The sequence below is a fragment of the Pan troglodytes genome, chromosome 7, assembly GCF_028858775.2.
Source record: "Pan troglodytes isolate AG18354 chromosome 7, NHGRI_mPanTro3-v2.0_pri, whole genome shotgun sequence".
NCBI lineage: Eukaryota > Metazoa > Chordata > Mammalia > Primates > Hominidae > Pan > Pan troglodytes.
The window spans coordinates 138,017,810-138,039,279 of NC_072405.2; the positions used below are offsets into that span (position 1 = coordinate 138,017,810).

The 21,470-nt window shown below is 48.0% G+C and overlaps 1 protein-coding gene and 1 long non-coding RNA gene across 2 annotated transcripts; both read left to right on the plus strand.

Annotated features, from left to right (window-relative positions):
* Positions 1-1,028: 1,028 nt before the first annotated feature.
* On the plus strand, positions 1,029-5,393 carry MYC (MYC proto-oncogene, bHLH transcription factor). The gene is given in 3 exon segments (NM_001142794.1): positions 1,029-1,058; positions 2,687-3,458; positions 4,831-5,393. Coding segments are annotated over 3 exon segments (1,365 nt in total).
* Positions 5,394-6,042: 649 nt separating this feature from the next.
* On the plus strand, positions 6,043-11,570 carry LOC134810917 (uncharacterized). Its single transcript, XR_010159674.1, has 3 exons — positions 6,043-6,105; positions 9,040-9,136; positions 10,640-11,570. It is a non-coding gene; the product is annotated as an uncharacterized LOC134810917 (long non-coding RNA).
* The last annotated feature ends 9,900 nt before the right edge of the window (positions 11,571-21,470 follow it).

Here is a 21,470-nt window from a genome sequence, read left to right on the forward strand (position 1 = left end):
GAACGCGCGCCCATTAATACCCTTCTTTCCTCCACTCTCCCTGGGACTCTTGATCAAAGCGCGGCCCTTTCCCCAGCCTTAGCGAGGCGCCCTGCAGCCTGGTACGCGCGTGGCGTGGCGGTGGGCGTGCAGTGCGTTCTCGGTGTGGAGGGCAGCTGTTCCGCCTGCGATGATTTACACTCACAGGACAAGGATGCGGTTTGTCAAACAGTACTGCTACGGAGGAGCAGCAGAGAAAGGGAGAGGGTTTGAGAGGGAGCAAAAGAAAATGGTAGGCGCGCGTAGTTAATTCATGCGGCTCTCTTACTCTGTTTACATCCTAGAGCTAGAGTGCTCGGCTGCCCGGCTGAGTCTCCTCCCCACCTTCCCCACCCTCCCCACCCTCCCCATAAGCGCCCCTCCCGGGTTCCCAAAGCAGAGGGCGTGGGGGAAAAGAAAAAAGATCCTCTCTCGCTAATCTCCGCCCACCGGCCCTTTATAATGCGAGGGTCTGGGCGGCTGAGGACCCCCGAGCTGTGCTGCTCGCGGCCGCCACCGCCGGGCCCCGGCCGTCCCTGGCTCCCCTCCTGCCTCGAGAAGGGCAGGGCTTCTCAGAGGCTTGGCGGGAAAAAGAACGGAGGGAGGGATCGCGCTGAGTATAAAAGCCGGTTTTCGGGGCTTTATCTAACTCGCTGTAGTAATTCCAGCGAGAGGCAGAGGGAGCGAGCGGGCGGCCGGCTAGGGTGGAAGAGCCGGGCGAGCAGAGCTGCGCTGCGGGCGTCCTGGGAAGGGAGATCCGGAGCGAATAGGGGGCTTCGCCTCTGGCCCAGCCCTCCCGCTGATCCCCCAGCCAGCGGTCCGCAACCCTTGCCGCATCCACGAAACTTCGCCCATAGCAGCGGGCGGGCACTTTGCACTGGAACTTACAACACCCGAGCAAGGACGCGACTCTCCCGACGCGGGGAGGCTATTCTGCCCATTTGGGGACACTTCCCCGCCGCTGCCAGGACCCGCTTCTCTGAAAGGCTCTCCTTGCAGCTGCTTAGACGCTGGATTTTTTTCGGATAGTGGAAAACCAGGTAAGCACCGAAGTCCACTTGCCTTTTAATTTATTTTTTTATCACTTTAATGCTGAGATGAGTCGAATGCCGAAATAGGGTGTCTTTTCTCCCATTCCTGCGCTATTGACACTTTTCTCAGAGTAGTTATGGTAACTGGGGCTGGGGTAGGGGGTAATCCAGAACTGGATCGGGGTAAAGTGACTTGTCAAGATGGGAGAGGAGAAGGCAGAGGGAAAACGGGAATGGTTTTTAAGACTAGACTTTCGAGATTTCTGCCTTATGAATATATTCACGCTGACTCCCGGCCGGTCGGACATTCCTGCTTTATTGTGTTAATTGCTGTCTGGGTTTTGGGGGGCTGGGGGTTGCTTTGCGGTGGGCAGAAAGCCCCTTGCATCCTGAGCTCCTTGGAGTAGGGACCGCATATCGCCTGTGTGAGCCAGAGAGCTCCGCAGCCGCTGACTTGTCCCCGTCTCCGGGAGGGCATTTAAATTTCGGCTCACCGCATTTCTGACAGCCGGAGACGGACACTGCGGCGCGTCCCGCCCGCCTGTCCCCGCGGCGATTCCAACCCGCCCTGATCCTTTTAAGAAGTTGGCATTTGGCTTTTTAAAAAGCAATAATACAATTTAAAACCTGGGTCTCTAGAGGTGTTAGGATGCGGTGTTGGGTAGGCGCAGGCAGGGGAAAAGGGAGGCGAGGATGTGTCCGATTCTCCTGGAATCGTTGACTTGGAAAAACCAGGGCGAATCTCCGCACCCAGCCCTGACTCCCCTGCCGCGGCCGCCCTCGGGTGTCCTCGCGCCCGAGATGCGGAGGAACTGCGAGGAGCGGGGCTCTGGGCGGTTCCAGAACAGCTGCTACCCTTGGTGGGGTGGCTCCGGGGGAGGTATCGCAGCGGGGTCTCTGGCGCAGTTGCATCGCCGTATTGAGTGCGAAGGGAGGTGCCCCTATTATTATTTGACACCCCCCTTGTATTTATGGAGGGGTGTTAAAGCCCGCGGCTGAGCTCGCCACTCCAGCCGGCGAGAGAAAGAAGAAAAGCCGGCAAAAGAAGGAGTGTTGGGCGGGGGCGGTACTGGGGGTGGGGACGGGGGCGGTGGAGAGGGGAGGTTGGGAGGGGCTGCCGTGCCGGCGGGGGTAGGAGAGCGGCTAGGGCGCGAGTGGGAACAGCCGCAGCGGAGGGGCCCCGGCGCGGGAGCGGGGTTCACGCAGCCGCTAGCGCCCAGGCGCCTCTCGCCTTCTCCTTCAGGTGGCGCAAAACTTTGTGCCTTGGATTTTGGCAAATTGTATTCCTCACCGCCACCTCCCGCGGCTTCTTAAGGGCGCCAAGGCCGATTTCGATTCCTCTGCCGCTGCAGGGCCGACTCCCGGGCTTTGCGCTCCGGGCTCCCGGGGGAGCGGGGGCTCGGCGGGCACCAAGCCGCTGGTTCACTAAGTGCGTCTCCGAGATAGTAGGGGACTGTCCAAAGGGGGTGAAAGGGTGCTCCCTTTATTCCCCCACCAAGACCACCCAGCCGCTTTAGGGGATAGCTCTTCAAGGGGAGAGGTTCGGGACTGTGGCGCGCACTGCGCGCTGCGCCAGGTTTCCGCACCAAGACCCCTTTAACTCAAGACTGCCTTCCGCTTTGTGTGTCCCCCTCCAGCAGCCTCCCGCGACGATGCCCCTCAACGTTAGCTTCACCAACAGGAACTATGACCTCGACTACGACTCGGTGCAGCCGTATTTCTACTGCGACGAGGAGGAGAACTTCTACCAGCAGCAGCAGCAGAGCGAGCTGCAGCCCCCGGCGCCCAGCGAGGATATCTGGAAGAAATTCGAGCTGCTGCCCACCCCGCCCCTGTCCCCTAGCCGCCGCTCCGGGCTCTGCTCGCCCTCCTACGTTGCGGTCACGCCCTTCTCCCTTCGGGGAGACAACGACGGCGGTGGCGGGAGCTTCTCCACGGCCGACCAGCTGGAGATGGTGACCGAGCTGCTGGGAGGAGACATGGTGAACCAGAGTTTCATCTGCGACCCGGACGACGAGACCTTCATCAAAAACATCATCATCCAGGACTGTATGTGGAGCGGCTTCTCGGCCGCCGCCAAGCTCGTCTCAGAGAAGCTGGCCTCCTACCAGGCTGCGCGCAAAGACAGCGGCAGCCCGAACCCCGCCCGCGGCCACAGCGTCTGCTCCACCTCCAGCTTGTACCTGCAGGATCTGAGCGCCGCCGCCTCAGAGTGCATCGACCCCTCGGTGGTCTTCCCCTACCCTCTCAACGACGGCAGCTCGCCCAAGTCCTGCCCCTCGCAAGACTCCAGCGCCTTCTCTCCGTCCTCGGATTCTCTGCTCTCCTCGACGGAGTCCTCCCCGCAGGGCAGCCCCGAGCCCCTGGTGCTCCATGAGGAGACACCGCCCACCACCAGCAGCGACTCTGGTAAGCGAAGCCCGCCCAGGCCTGTCAAAAGTGGGCGGCTGGATATCTTTCCCATTTTCATTGGCAGCTTATTTAACAGGCCACTCTTATTAGGAAGGAGAGATAGCAGATCTGGAGAGATTTGGGAGCTCATCACCTCTGAAACCTTGGGCTTTAGCGTTTCCTCCCATCCCTTCCCCTTAGACCGCCCTCGTTTGCAGCCCCCCTCCCCGTTTGTCTCCCACCCCTCAGGAATTTCATTTAGGTTTTTAAACCTTCTGGCTTATCTTACAACTCAATCCACTTCTTACCTCCCATTAACATTTTAATTGCCCTGGGGCGGGGTGGCAGGGAGTGTATGAATGAGGATAAGAGAGGATTGGTCTCTGAGAGAGTGAATGAATTGCTTCCCTCTTAACTTCCGAGAAGTGGTGGGATTTAATGAACTATCTACAAAAATGAGGGGCTGTGTTTAGAGGATAGGCAGGGCCTGCCTGAGTGCGGGAGCCAGTGAACTGCCTCAAGAGTGGGTGGGCTGAGGAGCTGGGATCTTCTCAGCCTATTTTGAACACTGAAAAGCAAATCCTTGCCAAAGTTGGACTTTTTTTTTCTTTTTTTCCTTCCCCCGCCCTCTTGGACTTTTGGCAAAACTGCAATTTTTTTTTTTCTTTTTCATTTCCAGTAAAATAGGGAGTTGCTAAAGTCATACCAAGCAATTTGCAGCTATCATTTGCAACACCTGAAGTGTTCTTGGTAAAGTCCCTCAAAAATAGGAGGTGCTTGGGAATGTGCTTTGCTTTGGGGGTGTCCAAAGCCTCATTAAGTCTTAGGTAAGAATTGGCATCAATGTCCTATCCTGGGAAGTTGCACTTTTCTTGTCCATGCCATAACCCAGCTGTCCTTCCCTTTATGAGACTCTTACCTTCATGGTGAGAGGAGTAAGGGTGGCTGGCTAGATTGGTTCTTTTTTTTGTTTTTTCCTTTTTTAAGATGGAGTCTCACTCTGTCACTAGGCTGGAGTGCAGTGGCGCAATCAACCTCCAACCCCCTGGTTCAAGAGATTCCCCTGCCTCAGCCTCCCAGGTAGCTGGGACTACAGGTGCACACCACCATGCCAGGCTAATTTTTGTAATTTTAGTAGAGATGGGGTTTCACCATGTTGGCCAGGATGGTCTCTCCTGACCTCAAGATCCGCCCACCTCGGCCTCCCAAAGTGCTGGGATTACAGGTGTGAGCCAGGGCACCAGGCTTAGATGTGGCTCTTTGGGGAGCTAATTTTGTCCAGAGACCTTTCTAACATATTAATGCCTTGTATTTGTACAGCATTAATCTGGTAATTGATTATTTTAATGTAACCTTGCTAACGGAGTGATTTCTATTTCCTTTCTTAAAGAGGAGGAACAAGAAGATGAGGAAGAAATCGATGTTGTTTCTGTGGAAAAGAGGCAGGCTCCTGGCAAAAGGTCAGAGTCTGGATCACCTTCTGCTGGAGGCCACAGCAAACCTCCTCACAGCCCACTGGTCCTCAAGAGGTGCCACGTCTCCACACATCAGCACAACTACGCAGCGCCTCCCTCCACTCGGAAGGACTATCCTGCTGCCAAGAGGGTCAAGTTGGACAGTGTCAGAGTCCTGAGACAGATCAGCAACAACCGAAAATGCACCAGCCCCAGGTCCTCGGACACCGAGGAGAATGACAAGAGGCGAACACACAACGTCTTGGAGCGCCAGAGGAGGAACGAGCTAAAACGGAGCTTTTTTGCCCTGCGTGACCAGATCCCGGAGTTGGAAAACAATGAAAAGGCCCCCAAGGTAGTTATCCTTAAAAAAGCCACAGCATACATCCTGTCCGTCCAAGCAGAGGAGCAAAAGCTCATTTCTGAAGAGGACTTGTTGCGGAAACGACGAGAACAGTTGAAACACAAACTTGAACAGCTACGGAACTCTTGTGCGTAAGGAAAAGTAAGGAAAACGATTCCTTCTAACAGAACTGTCCTGAGCAATCACCTATGAACTTGTTTCAAATGCATGATCAAATGCAACCTCACAACCTTGGCTGAGTCTTGAGACTGAAAGATTTAGCCATAATGTAAACTGCCTCAAATTGGACTTTGGGCATAAAAGAACTTTTTTATGCTTACCATCTTTTTTTTTTTTCTTTAACAGATTTGTATTTAAGAATTGTTTTTAAAAAATTTTAAGATCTACACAATGTTTCTCTGTAAATATTGCCATTAAATGTAAATAACTTTAATAAAACGTTTATAGCAGTTACACAGAATTTCAATCCTAGTATATAGTACCTAGTATTATAGGTGCTATAAACCCTAATTTTTTTTATTTAAGTACATTTTGCTTTTTAAAGTTGATTTTTTTCTATTGTTTTTAGAAAAAATAAAATAACTGGCAAATATATCATTGAGCCAAATCTTAAGTTGTGAATGTTTTGTTTCGTTTCTTCCCCCTCCCAACCACCACCATCCCTGTTTGTTTTCATCAATTGCCCCTTCAGAGGGTGGTCTTAAGAAAGGCAAGAGTTTTCCTCTGTTGAAATGGGTCTGGGGGCCTTAAGGTCTTTAAGTTCTTGGAGGTTCTAAGATGCTTCCTGGAGACCATGATAACAGCCAGAGTTGACAGTTAGAAGGAATGGCAGAAGGCCAGTGAGAAGGTGAGAGGTAGGCAAAGGAGATACAAGAGGTCAAAGATAGCAGTTAAGTACACAAAGAGGCATAAGGACTGGGGAGTTGGGAGGAAGGTGAGGAAGAAACTCCTGTTACTTTAGTTAACCAGTGCCAGTCCCCTGCTCACTCCAAACCCAGGAATTCTGCCCAGTGAGACAGTTGATGGGGACAGGGCGGGAACCAGCTTCTGCTGCCTTCACAACCAGGCGCCAGTCCTGTCCATGGGTTATCTCGCAAACCCCAGAGGATCTCTGGGAGGAATGCTACTATTAACCCTATTTCACAAACAAGGAAATAGAAGAGCTCAAAGAGGTTATGTAACTTATCTGTAGCCACACAGATAATACAAAGCAGCAATCTGGACCCATTCTGTTCAAAACACTTAACCCTTCGCTATCATGCCTTGGTTCATCTGGGTCTAATGTGCTGAGATCAAGAAGGTTTAGGACCTAATGGACAGACTCAAGTCATAACAATGCTAAGCTCTATTTGTGTCCCAAGCACTCCTAAGCATTTTATCCCTAACTCTATATCAACCCCATGAAGGAGATACTGTTGATTTCCCCATATTAGAAGTAGAGAGGGAAGCTGAGGCACACAAAGACTCATCCACATGCCCAAGATTCACTGATAGGGAAAAGTGGAAGCGAGATTTGAACCCAGGCTGTTTACTCCTAACCTGTCCAAGCCACCTCTCAGACGACGGTAGGAATCAGCTGGCTGCTTGTGAGTACAGGAGTTACAGTCCAGTGGGTTATGTTTTTTAAGTCTCAACATCTAAGCCTGGTCAGGCATCAGTTCCCCTTTTTTTGTGGTTTATTTTGTTTTTATTTTGTTGTTCATTGTTTAATTTTTCCTTTTACAATGAGAAGGTCACCATCTTGACTCCTACCTTAGCCATTTGTTGAATCAGACTCATGACGGCTCCTGGGAAGAAGCCAGTTCAGATCATAAAATAAAACATATTTATTCTTTGTCATGGGAGTCATTATTTTAGAAACTACAAACTCTCCTTGCTTCCATCCTTTTTTACGTACTCATGACACATGCTCATCCTGAGTCCTTGAAAAGGTATTTTTGAACATGTGTATTAATTATAAGCCTCTGAAAACCTATGGCCCAAACCAGAAATGATGTTGATTATATAGGTAAATGAAGGATGCTATTGCTGTTCTAATTACCTCATTGTCTCAGTCTCAAAGTAGGTCTTCAGCTCCCTGTACTTTGGGATTTTAATCTACCACCACCCATAAATCAATAAATAATTACTTTCTTTGACTCTGACTCCTAGAATAATCTATTCAAAACCTTAATGTCTTTTTCTTGATTCTTCTTTTGAGTCCTAAGTACCACCATTACAGCTTCAAATTGGCACATCATATAGGCGAATTTCAAAGGGAGATGCAATCCACAGAAGTATAGTAGTTCAAAGGGTTACAAAAGCAAGGCGCTCTTAAACAGCTCAGTCTTTGCCCCTTTGTGGCCTAGGGCTGGAGTGCAGCTCTGGGGTGACTCATTTGGGAATCGGGAAGGTGTTAGTCTGAATCACTAAGTCCAGGCAAGCCCTCAGAATAGGAGAGAGTGTTCCTAGCAAGGAAAACAACTCTCCATTCCAAATGATCAGGAAAGAACTTTAGGGATGTGGAGCTTGGCTATGGGAATAGAAAGGAACCATTCCAAGTGCCTATTAGGCCGCTCTTACCTTTACTGAGCCAGAGAATGGCTCTGAAAACAGGACAGATGCCAACTTCCTTCCCAAAAGTCAGGCTGATCTTGACCACAATACAAATTGGCCCTTAGAGCCTATACAGGGAGTCCCAGGGGTCTCTGCCATTGTGCAACCTATTTTGTAGATAATAATCAAGAATCGGACATGAAGGGGAGGAGTTTGCAACTTGGTCAGGAATGTATAAGAAGGAATAAGCTAATTCTGACTATGCCCTTTATCCATGACACTATCCAGGAATTAATGACTCTCCCAGAGGATTCCTGGAATGATTTTGTTGAGGGATGGAATGTAGGAAGAGGAAGGAAGTGTTATCTTATGCTGCCATTTGGAAGCAACAAAGGAGATCAACAGTATGAAAACAATCAATCAAATTTGAAAATGAACAAAGTTTTCACAATCCCAGCCTAATACTTAGAGAGCTCACAGCTTGGATGCATAAGTAAAGAGTTCTCTGCTGGTCTTTAAGACAAACTCTCACACAAAACTTGGGAAAAAGGACAAAAATGCTGCATTAGGGGGTTTTCTGTGGTTTGTTTGCAATAACTATAATTGGCTCAGTCAATAATTATTTTTTAGTATACACACTAACGGCCCCTGTAGCATTTTTTCCCATCGATAAATAATCCTTAGTCTAGAAAATGCCAAGGGATGTTCTCCACCCTTGTCTATAAATGCACTTCTAGATGACTTTATAAAAGGCTCCTCCTCAAGTTTATAGAATATTATAAGACTACATTAAAGGAGAAGAGAGGCCGGTCGAGGTAGCTCACACCTGTAATCCCAGCACTTTGGGAGGCCGAAGTGGGCGGATCATGAGGTCAGGAGATGGAGACCATCCTGGCTAAAACAGTGAAACCCTGTCTCTACTAAAAATACAAAAAATTAGCCGGGCGTGGTGGCACAGCCTGCAGTCCCAGCTACTCAGGAGGCTGAGGCAGGAGAATCGCTTGAACCTGGGAGGCAGAGGTTGCAGTGAGCTGAGATTGTGCCACTGCATTTCCAGCCTGGATGACACAGCGAGACTCCGTCTCAAAAATAAATAAATAAATAAATAAATAAATAAATAAATAAATAAAGGAGAAAAAGTAAAAACAAAGCCAGTAGGATGGGAGCAAGGACTTATTTTTGAAAATAAAACTAAAAAGACTCTGCTACCTACCTCCAAAGCCTTAGCAAAAAGTCTTTTTTCTAGCTCCTTCAGGAGAGAACTTACACCAACTCTCCATTTAGAGGAAAACACCCAGAAATGCTGGCTTTGCCAAACTGGTTGGAGACGACTGTAAATGACTGTAAGTTGATTTCGTTTTTAATTTTATTTCATTCATTATTAGCTTATACTAAGCTCTTTCGGAAGACAGAGTTGAGGGAAACAAGTGTTCATGGGACGTAGATGTTCTGAGGTTGAAAAGAATGCTCTTTGTTTTCAAAGAATCCCTGGGAGCTCAGCCACAGTCCCCAACACTTTCTTTCCATTGTCATCCCCGTCAGCGCTTTAAGGGATAAAATAGTCCAGTGCAATCTGAGGTCTATGGGGGTGGGAAAGGAGAGAGCTCAGAGAGAGAGAATGAACCTTTATTACATACATACACTCTTCCAGACTCTCCATCTCACCAGACCCGACAACAGCCAGCTGGAAGAATGTAACAGTTGTTGAATGTGACAATACTGAGGTTTAGGCAAGTTAAATGGCTGTCCCCAAGTCACACAAGGACCAACAACAAAACAACAGTAATATGGCTGAGCGTGGTGGCTCACGCTTGTAATCCCAGCATTTTGGGAGGCCGAAGCGGGTGGATCACTTGAGCCCAGGAGTTCGAGACCAGCCTGACCAACATGGCGAAATCCTGTCTCTACTAAACACACACACACACACAAACACACACACACAAATTAGCTGGCCGTGGTGACAGCCTGTAGTCACAGCTTAGGCTGAGGTAGGAGGCGAATCCCGTGAACCTGGCAGGCGGGGATTGCAGTGAGCCATGATTGCACCACTGCACTCCAGCCTGGGCAACAGAATGAGACTCTGTTTCAAAAACAAACAAACAAAAACCTGTCATAGTAGTTAACATTTACTGTGTGCTAAACATTTTTACATGTGTTACCTGACTTCATCCCCAAAGCAGCAGTTAGGAGGTGAACTCTATCTCCAGTGCCCATTTCCCAAATGAGAAGACTGAAACTTTGATGGATTAAGTAAATTGCCTGCATTCACAGAGCTGGCAAAATGGTGAAAGCAAAAATTATTTATTCATTCACCAACATTTGAGCATGCTGTTTGCCCGCACCATGCTAGAGGTAGGAAGAGATACCAAGATAAATGGGATGGATAAGGTCCTGGTGCTGAGGGGTTATGGATTAATGGAGAACAAAGAAAACATGCGTTTTTTTTTTTTTCTTTGACATGGAGTTTCTCTCTTGTTGCCCAGGCTGGAGTGCAATGGCGCAGTCTCGACTCACTGCAACCTCTGCCTCCAGGGTTCAAGCGAGTCTCCTGCCTCAGCCTCCCAGTAATCCTGTGGAATCACAGGCATGCACCACCACACCCAGCTAATTTTGTATTTTTAGTAGAGATGGGTTTTCACCATGTCGGTCAGGCTGGTCTCCAACTCCTGACCTCAGGTGATCCACCTGCCTTGGCCTCCCAAAGTTCTGGGATTACAGGCATAAGCCACCGCGCCCCACCGAAAACAGGCAATTTGATTCTATTTTACAAACACTTTGGAGCTTACTATGTAGCAGGAGGAGGTTCAAGCTCCAGGAGCTGCTAAAGGCATTCCTTCTCCCCCCAGAGAAAATGGAATCCAGGAAAGAGCCCAGGAAATTCTGGAAGAGGAGCCAAAGGAGAAGACATCATCAGAGAGATAAGGAGAAGCTTGGAGGAAAGCGTGTAACCAATGTCAGGGAGGAAGCCCTGGTGTGTCAAAGGCAGCAAGAAGCACAGCAAAATAGCAGAGGAAGGTCTGTTGGATTTCATCACATGAAGGCAGCTTCCTGGCTGCACCCCTCATGAGTGGGATGACAGCTCCGTCCACCGGCATCCTCTCCTTCATTCCCTTCATTCAATCCATCTCCAGAAACGGCTGCCTTTCTGTTCTCCCAGCACCCTGCCCTACCTTCTCCAAGAGTTCCCAAAGCATGATTCCAGACAAGCAGCATCCACATCACCTGTGTATTTGCTGCAAATGTGGGTACACAGCCTGTATTAGAATCTCAGGAGATGGGACCCAGAAAACTGTTTCAATAAGCCCTGGAGCGCTTGATGAAGTTTGAGACCCTCTGCCTTCTGCATCATTCCCAGTGATCCTCTTCCACAATCCCAGTGCTACTTATGAATCACAGATAAAATAATGCCTGTCTCTGTTTAAAACCATCCAGAGGGGTCTTGCTATCTTCAGAATTAAGTTCAAAGCCATTCTTCCCAGTGGTCCATGTTCTGTGAGCTTTTTCAGATGCTTTGTCCCCTCTGTTCAAAGCACTATTCACCCACCACCTACCCATCCACTGACACTGCTACCCACCAGCCTGCCATGCTCTTCTTCATCCTTTGTGACTCACCTTCCAGTATCCTCTGACCTCCAGACAAGTTTCCACAGGGGAATGGGAGTGCCTGAGATAATACTGCTCACCTCTGTGAAAATCGCTCTTCCTGCCTCTTAAATCAACTCCTTGAGGAATGGACCCACTATCAGTCTTGTTTAACAATGAATCATCAGTGGCAACGTAAGTGCCCAGCATCTAATAGCAACTCAATAATCCTTTGATGGGGCTTGGCACAGTGGCTCACTCCTGTAATTCCAGTACTTCGAGAGGCCGAGGGGGGTGGATCACAAGGTCAGGAATCAAGACCAGCCTGGTCAAAATGGTGAAACCCCGTCTCTACTAAAAATACAAAAATTAGCAAGACGCAGTGGCAGGCACCTGCAATCCTAGCTACTTTGGAGGCTAAGGCAGGAAAATCATGTGAACCCAGGAGGCAGAGTTTGCAGTGAGCTGAGGTTGTGCCCCTGCACTCCAGACTGGGTGACAGAGCAAGACTCTGTCTCAAATAATAATAATAATAATAATAATAGTCCTTTGATGAATGGCTGAATAAAGACCCATTTTGATGGAGTGAAGGATGTTGGAGCATGAGTAGCCGAGGAAGCAGGAGCAAAGTTCTCAACCACCTTTCAAGACTCAGCTGGGAAGAGAAGGAAAGAGATGAATACACCAAGTGAAGTCAAACATTTTTATTTGGATTTATTTGATTGACTCAATCTTTCTTTTCTTTTTTATTTATTTATTTATTTATTTTGAGACAGAGTCTTGCTCTTTCTCCCAGGCTGGAGTGCAGTGTCATGATCTTGGCTCACTGCAACCTCCGCCTCCCAGGTTCAAGTAATTCTCTGCCTCAGACTCCCAAGTAGCTGGGATTGCAGGCACCTGCCACCACACCCAGCTAATTTTTTGTATTTTTAGTAGAAACAGGGTTTCACCATCTTGGCCAGGCTGGTCTTGAACTCCTGACCTCGTGATCCACCCACCTCGGCCTCCCAAAGTGCTGGGATTGCAGGCGTGAGCCACAGTGCCCGGCCCAAATTGTATTTTATGTTATCAAAGATAGAAGAGATAATTAGTTTAGATGCTGATGGGACCGAGCTGAGAGAGGGAGAACTGAAGATACAGGAGCAAAGGGGATGATGTAGCCAGATGTAGGCATCTCCAGGGCAGTTTCCATCTTTGTTCAGTGCCTGGAGCTCTCAGCTGTGTGTGGAACTGAGGTGAGGAAGAATGCATTCCTGAACACAGCCTCACCTCCAGGTGGTGATTCTTCCAGGTAGGAACTTCAAAGGCCAGGCCAGGTCTCCTTCTCTGGACTCCCAGAGCCCTCCCCCCTTCCTCTATCACAGCACAGGTTCATGTGCTCATGTGTGTAAATAACCTGTTTAATTCTCTTTCTCTATTGCCAGATTCCTTGTGGGCAAAGACTATGTCTTTCTCTTTCATAACTATATCCTGAAGACCAGGCATGATGTCCAGTCTCTAAAATTGTTTTGAATAAATGAATGAGCATATAAACAAATGAATGAATGAATAAATGGATGTATGTGCATATAGTTTAAGTTTCTACTTCCTGGGACTGTCAGTCTTTTTCACCCCACTCAGTCCTATGCTGCCTCCTCAGCTCATGCCAAATCTCTTCCCTTATGTCTACCTACTTCATTACAGATAGCAAAAGCCTCAGCAATAGCTTCTCTGAATCTATTAGTCAGGATCTCCTGGTGACAAATGACAGAAACTCAGCTCAAATGGGCAAAAGCAAAAAAAAAAAAAAAAGTGTATATTAGTTTATGTAACTGAAAAAGCAGGAATGATTCAATCTAGAGGCTTACACAATAGCCCATCTCTGTAGTTTCATCTCAGTCAGGATCTATCTCCACCTGGGGCAAAGGTGGCTGGCAGCCTTTGGAGGCTTACACAAGCCTCTCAAAGACAGAACCCCTCTTTCCGTCCAAGGCAAAAGCCTTAGACAGGATTCCAGTTGTCTCCCGCAGTCATGTGCCCACTCTGAGGCCAGTGGATCAACTGGATCCCAGCCCCCATCCTGTGGTAGCTTTGGGGCCCTTCAGTTGGTAGCACCATCAGGAAGGGGAAAGACAAGTTCTAAAAGGAAAGGATGGGCACGCAAAAAGGAACAGATGTTCTCTGCATTGACTCTTTGGGCAATTGCAGTGCTAAGCTCCTGAGAGCTACATAGAATGTAGCCCAGATGTTTTTAAAAAGCTGGTTTTCAGAATTACCTTTTGTGAAATAGAGATTTCGAAAGTCCACCTAAGTACTGCTAAACCAGAATGTTCAGAGAGTGACGCCTAGGATTTCATATTTTTTTAAAGCTCCATAAGTAGGCCAGGTGTGGTGGCTAGATCTTGTAATCCCAGCACTTTGAGAGGCCAGGGTGGGAGAATTGCTTGAGCCCAGGAGTTCAAGACCAACTCAGGCAAGATGCTGAGACCCTGTCTTTACAAAAAATTAAAAATTCGCTGGGTGATGCATGCCTGAAGTCCCAGCTATATGAGAGGACCCCTTGGGTCCAGGAATTTGAAGAGGCAGAGAGCTATGATTGCACCTCTGCACTCCAGCCTGGGTGACAAAGTGAAACGCCAGCTCTAAAAAAAAAAAAGACAGTTCCACAGGGGAAGGGAGAAACAAATAAGTTGAGGAATGAATGTCAGAGCAGATGGCAAGTGGCTTCTAAAGTCCCATAGACTTGAGTTTCAATCTGGCTGTGCCCCCAGATAGCTGCCTGACCTAGAGGAGACTTTGCTGTTCTGAGCCTGACTTTCCTGATTTGCAGCAGGGAAAGAAATAAAGGAGTGTCCAGAAGAGTGTGGGAGCCATACCTCTCTGCCAGAGCTTTTGAGAGAATTAAATGAGACAAGATATGAGAAATGGTCCAGCACAGGTTTAGTAAATGAGAATTTATTTCCCTCTTTCTCCTCCCTCATCCTTCCTTCCTTTCCTTCTTTCCTTCCTTCCTTCTCTCTCTCTCTTTCTTTCTCTTTCTTTATTCTTTCTTTCTTTCTTTCTTTATTCTTTCTTTCTTTATTATTTCTTTATTCTTTCTTTCTTCTTTCTTTCTCTCTCTCCTTTGCTTCCTTCCTTCCTTCTCTCTCTCTCTCTTTCTCTCTTCCCCTTCCCTTCCCTCCCCTTCCCTTTCCTTCCTTCCTCCCTTCTCCCTCTTTTTCTCTCTTCTCCTTCCCTTCCCTTTCTTTCTTTCTTCCTTCATTCCTTCCTTTTTTCCTTCCTTCCCTTCCCTTCCATTCCCTTCCCTTTCCTTCCTTCCTTCCTTCCTTCCTTCCTTCCTTCCTTCCTTCCTTCCTTCCGATAGTGTCTCACTCTGCCACCCAGGCTGGAGTGCAATGTCATGATCACAGTTCACTGCAGCCTCAACCTCCTAGGCTCAAATGATCCTCCCACCTCAGTCTCCCTAGCTAGGACTACAGATGCCCAGCTAATTTTAAAATTTTTGTAGAGATGGGTTTTTGCTATGTTGCTCAGGTTGATCTCGAATTTCTGGGCTCAAGCAATCTGCTTGCCTCAGCCTCCCAAAATGTTGGGATGACAGGTGTGAGCCACTGTGCCCGGCCTCACCCTCCCTTTCTAATGTATCACAAAGTTCTTTAGATTCTGCCCCTGAAACACTCTAGGCTCTGTCCACACATCCCCTGGCCCATTGCTACTGCTGTCTTGCTGCCTACCATCACCCTGTGCCTGGGGGTCTCTGCAGTATCTTCTCCCTGCAGGCTTCTCAAAGGCACAGGAGTAGGCTACCTCAAAAGCTAACAGAGCAGATCACTCTCCAACGTATGGGAATTTAGTACTCTCCTTGCTCTGAGTATAAAGTACAATTATCTTCCTACCTGTTCAAGATCTGCCCTCAGATTACCTGTCCTGCCTCATCTGCTGCCATATCACCTGCTCCGATCTAAGCTACAACCTTATGGAGGTAATTTCTAATGTCTCTGAAATGCTAGGCACATTCTCCCCTTGGATCTCTACCCTTGCTCTTTCCTCTGCCTGAGAGATGTTCGTTCAGCAACCCCCATCCCGAGTCTCCATGTCTCATTTTGAATGTCACTTCTTCATGGAAGCCCTCCCTGATCTCTACTTTCCTGGTTCCCCTTATCCATGGTTATCTTGATCACAATAGCCAGCAATCTTTAACCACTGTGGCACCCTTCTCATTCACCAGGCTATTCATGTTTCATTTTCTTTCACAACACCCCCTTCGAAAATTACACTTCCTCCTTTTACACTTCAGGGTACTGAGATTTAGAGTCAGCAGGTAACGTTCTCAAGGTCACATAGCAATGCATTGCAAAGATTCACCCTAGGTCTTTCTGATTCCTTGTCACCAGCCTTCTCCACTTTTTGCTACTTCCCATCAACCACACCATATTGAAATTGCCTATTTCCTCCTCCTGCTTCCCCATTAGAATTGGAACTACTTGCTTATATGTCATGATATCGCCCATGCTTAGCACAGACTGGGTACCTAGAACAGACCCAATTACACGGTTGAATAAACGCAGTCAGTGTGCTCAGGTGCTGAGATCCATGGCCAGAAAGAGACTGGTGATAGATTTATGCCCAGAGGAGTTTGTACCTGCCTGGTTGCTTGAGGGTTAAAATATAGGATGATGACTCAGAGCTGGAGACAACCTTAGCATTCGCTTTCCAGATGAAGCCCCTGGAGAAGACGCAATCTTCCTGAGATCCCTCTACTGGCTTTTGGCTGAATTAGCTTATGACCTCAGGGCCCTGGTTGCATCCTAACTGATTATCAAAGCAAAGTAAGACCTCAGGTCTTCTGAGATGCAGGATGCTTACTTGCCTTACTACTAAGATGAAGCTTTCAAACTCACCCCATTTCCAAGTCCATGCCAGGTCTTATGCCCACACCCAGACTGGCCCAGTCAACAAATATTTATCGGGCACCTCCGATAAACAAAGGAGGCACCCGTGTGGAAGAAACAGATTCAACAGTCTAGTAGAGAAGAGTGGCATGATACAAGTGTTTACATACATAATTACCTAAACAGATGCAAAGGCACAAAGTAGTGGGGTGAGGAAGTACAGAGTATGTGGGGGCATCTGACAGCCTAGGAGTTCCAGGAAGTTTCTCAGCCAAGACATGGAGGGTGGGTAGAAGTTAGGTAAGCCAAATATCCTGAGACCCTGCTATGGGAGAGGGGAGACATGCTCAGGAAATGGAGAGCAAAGCAGAATGGAAGGAGCAGGAAGGACAAGAGAATTTCCACCCCTGGAGGAGACCCATGGGTGGGCCCAAGTCAGATCCTCCAGGGCCCTGGTGAAACAGTTTGGACTGTTGTCTAAAGACAAACTCCACAGTGGGGAAGGTCACACTGATCCCACCAGGGCTATCTGGGTCCTGTGGTCAAGGTGACACCATCCTTATGGTCAAGGGGAAAGTAGGTCAGGCATGGTGGCTCACGCCTATAATTCCAGCACTTCGGGAAGCCAAGGCAGATCACTTGATATCAGGAGTTTGAGACCATCCTGGCCAACATGGTGAAACCTCGTCTCTACTAAAATACAAAAATTAGCCGGGCGTGGTGGCGTGGGCCTGTAATCCCAGCTACTCAGGGGGCTGAGGCAGGAGAATCGCTTGAACCCAGGAGGCAGATGTTGCAGTGAGCCAAGACTGAGCCACTGCACTCCTTGCTGGGTGACAGAGCGAGAGTCCATCTAAAAAAAAAGGGGGTGGGGGTGGGGGCAAAGTCATGGTGCTGAATGTTAGGACACCGGATTTTCTTTTTTTTTTTTTTGAGACAGAGTCGGAGTCTCTCTCTGTCGCCCATGCTAGAGTGCAGTGGCACAATCTTGGCTCACTGCAGCCTCCTCCTCCCGGGTTCAAGTGATTCTCCTGCCTCGGCCTCCCGAGTAACTGGGATTACAGACACCTGCCACCATGGCCAGCTAATTTTTGTATTTTTAGTAAAGATGGGGTTTCGTCATGTTGGTCGGGCTGGTCTCAAACTCCTGACCTCAGGTGATCCACCTGCCTCAGCCCCCCAAAGTGCTAGGATTACAGGTATGACTGGACACTGGATTTTCTACACTGCCATTATCTCCCTCCAGGCCTCAGTATCCTGCCTGTAGTATGGGTCAATAAGTCCAGACCAGGTAATGTTAAGGTCTTTCCAGCTGGGACAAAACAGTAATAATAAGAATAGTAGGCTGGGCGCAGTGGCTTACACCTGTAATCCCAGCACTTTGGGAGGCTGAGGTGGGCAGATCACAAGTTCAGGAGTTCGAGACCAGCCTGACCAACACAGTGAAAACCCGTCTCTACTAAAAATACAAAAATTAGACTGGCATGGTGGCGCACACCTGTAATCCCAGCTACTTGGGAGGCTGAGGCAGAATTGCTTGAACCCAGGAAGTGGAGATTGCAGTGAGCCGAGATCGTGCCATTGCACTCCTGCCTGGGTGACAGAGTGAGACTCCATTAAAAAAAAAAAAAGTTTCAATGAAGAATAGTAAGGCCAAGTGCAGTGGCTCACACCTGTAATCCCAGCACTTTGGGAGGCTGAGGCAGGATTATCACTTGATCCTAGGAGTTTGAAGCCAACCTGGGCAACGTAGCAAGACCCTATCCCTACAAAAAATACAAAAATTAGCAATGCATGGTGGTGTGCCTGTAGTTCCAGCTACTCAAGAGGCTGAGGTGGGAGGATTACTTGAGCCCAGGCAGTCAAGGCCGCAATGAGCTATGATCATACCACTGCACTCCAGCCTGGGTGATACAGTAAGACCGTGACTCAAAATAACAAGCAAACAAAAAGAATAATAACGCTAGCATTTGTAGCGTGTTTTCTGTGTACCTAGTACTGTGCAAAACACTTCTCATTGAATCTTCATGACAACCACATGAAGAGGTAACTATGATTATGCACATTTGACAGATGAGAAAAAAGACTGAGGAATTAAGTAAATAGTGTGAGGTCCCCCAGCAAAACAGTGAAAGAGCTGGGATTCAAGCCCGAGTCTGCTCTGACATCCAGCCTGACTCATCTGCCATCTCTTACTGCTAAGATACTTTAGGAAGTTTCAAAACCTGAAAAATCCATGATGGCTTGTGCCAGTTTAACATGTTTTAAGGCTGTTTCAGCTGCTTTGAACTTTTGATGAGGTGCCCTGTGTGACTCTGGACAGCTCCCAGATGAAGCACTGAGGAAGCATTCTCCGAGGTGCTGGGGCCTCCTCGAGATCTAACAGCAATGTGGCATGATGAACGCAGAGCGGACAGAAACCACATCTTTGCGCCCCAGCCTCGTGAACCCTCACCAGGTCTACTCAGGCCAGACAGGGATCCTGAGGTTGTTTTTCCAGGAGCCTGGCAGGGCCCTCTCTCTCTCCCTAACAAACCAGGCTGTCATTCCCCTCACCTTGCAAATAATCTCCCTCCCAGGCACCGAGACTGCTGCCTTCTGCAGCATAAATGTGAACACTGTTGTGGAATGCCTGCCACACTCCCGTGGGCTTTTGCCAGAGGGCCTCCCGCCAGTAATCTGCCCTTCAGAAACTGGCCTTGGATTTCTCAGTCTCCATGTGTGACCTTGGTGGTGAGAGGTTTGGGAGTCTAAATGCAAGGAAATCAAAGATCAGAGCCGTGAGAGTTACCAGAGTCCAGAGAACAATCTGGGTGGAAAGACTACTAATGTCACGTGAGTGGACAGCCTCATTTTACAGGTGAAAAAGCTGAGGTCCAGACAGGAGACAGACAGTACGCAGAGGACACAGACATGCAGGAATAGGTTGAGACAGCAGGTCAAGTTCATTTCCAGGGAAGCTTTATGGCATTGGGACTGCTCAATGTTCTTTCCTCCTCTTTGGGTAAAGCATCCCATCTCTTTTTGGAATTTTCTCTCTTTTAAAAAATTTATTTTTGGCCAGGCATGGTGGCTCACACTTGTAATCCCAGCACTTTGGGAGGCCAAGATGGGTGGATCATTTGAGGCCAGGAGTTTGAGATCAGCCTGGCCAACATGCCAAAACCCTATCTCTACTACTAAAAATACAAAAATTAGCTGGGTGTGTTAGTGCACACCTGTAATCCCAGCTACTCGGGAGGCTGAGGCACAAGAATCACTTGAACCCAGGTGGCAGAGGTTGCAGTGGGCTGAGATTGTACCACTGCACTCTAGTCTGGGTGACACAGCGAGACCTTGTCTTAAATATATATACGTGTGTGTGTGTATATATATATATATGTGTGTGTGTGTGTGTATGTGTATATATATACTTTATTTTTAAATTTAAAAAAAAGTTTTTCAGTAGAGTCAGGGTCTCACCATGTGGCCCAGGTTGGTCTTGAACTCCTGGACTCAAGTGATGCTCCTGCCTTGGCCTCCTAAAGTGCTGGGATTACAAGCAAATGTCACCAGGCCCAACCTGGAATTTTCTCTTACCCATTGTGGGTGGTCTTTGTAGGCCCAAAGAAGTGCCTTCCCTCTTCTAGCCACAGAGATGTCCAGAAGAGATGGCACAGACTCTTTCTCTCAGAACTTTGAATCTTTTTGTTGTTGTTGTTGTTGTTTGGTTTTTGGTTTTTGGTTTTGTTTCGTTTTGTGTTTTTTTGAGATGGAGTCTCGGCCTGTCTCCAGGCTGGAGTGCAGTGGCACGATCTCGGCTCATTGCAACCTCCACCTCCCAGGTTCAAGTGATTCTCATGCCTCAGCCTCCCAAATAGCTGGGACTACAGGTGCATGCCACTATGCCCAGCTAAGTTTTGTATTTTTAGTAGAGACGGGGTTTCACCATGTTGGCCAGGATGGTCTCGATCTCTTGACTGTGTGATCTGACTGCCTTGGCCTCCTAAAGTGCTGGGATTACAGGCGTGAACCACTGCACCCGGCCAGACTTTGACTCTTACTTAACTGGAATGACCCTGAACAGAGCACATCTCTTCTGGTGCCTGTCCCTGGAGTGACTGAGTCATCCAGCTCTCTAAACACTTGGCGTTGCCTGGGTCAAACCTGTCTCTACCCTGGCTTCCCTATCTCCATCAGTTCTAGAGCTCTCCAACACCCTTCTAGAAAATTCCTTTAAATTAGCCAGTAGGAGTTTCTGTTTCTTGCAACTAAAAAGCCATGAAGGATGAAGCATGCTTTAAATTTTCCCCACAATTTCATGCTGTCTTGCTCTGAGGCAACAACCTTTAAAAAAAAAATGGCACAGAGACAGAAACACTGCAAGTCATAACAGGGTATACATACAACCAAACCCTGGGTAGTTGCATCTTTTCAGTCAATGGCTGCATATTTTGTTCTTTCACTATCTAATTTGGGGATAGTTTGTACTGGAGATCAGCCCCCACTCGCAACACAGCTGATAGGGTGGTCTACACACTATAGTGTCTCCACTCTTACTGTCTCGAAGTATCAAACCCAAATAAACTCTGTGCAGTTTAAACACAATTCTCAGATTTTTTTAAAAACTGCCTTTTTTTTTTTTTTTTTTTTTTCTGAGACAGAGTCTCGCTCTATCACCAAGTTGGAATGCAGTGGCGCGATCTTGGCTCACTGCAACCTCCGCCTCCGGGGTTCAAGCGATTCTCTTGCCTCAGCCTCCTAAGTAGCTGGGATTACAGGCGCCCACCACCATGCCCGGCTAATTTTTGTATTTTTACTAGAGATGGGGTTTCATCATGTTGGCCAGGCTGGTCTCCAACTCCTGACGTCAGATGATCCACCCGCCTTGGTCTCCGAAAGTGCTGGAATTACAGACGTGAGCCACCAGGCCCGACCAAAACTGTCATTTAAGAAATTACTATTTTATGAAAGGTTTTGTGCTAAGGATTTTATATACCATCTAATCATGTGAACAATTCTACAATTCTACAGATGGTGCATTACTATCAGCTTAATTGCATTAATGAGAAAACTGGCTCTCCAAATTGGGAAACGGGCAGTTGTAAATGAATGTCAAGGTCACATAGCTCACAGTGGTGGTCTTTAGGTATAATCCCAGCTCGATCTGATTCCAGAGTCCTTGCTGTAAAACCTTAGGCTGAATTGCCTGGAAATGACTCAGTGGTGCCCCAGTCAGGTGGTT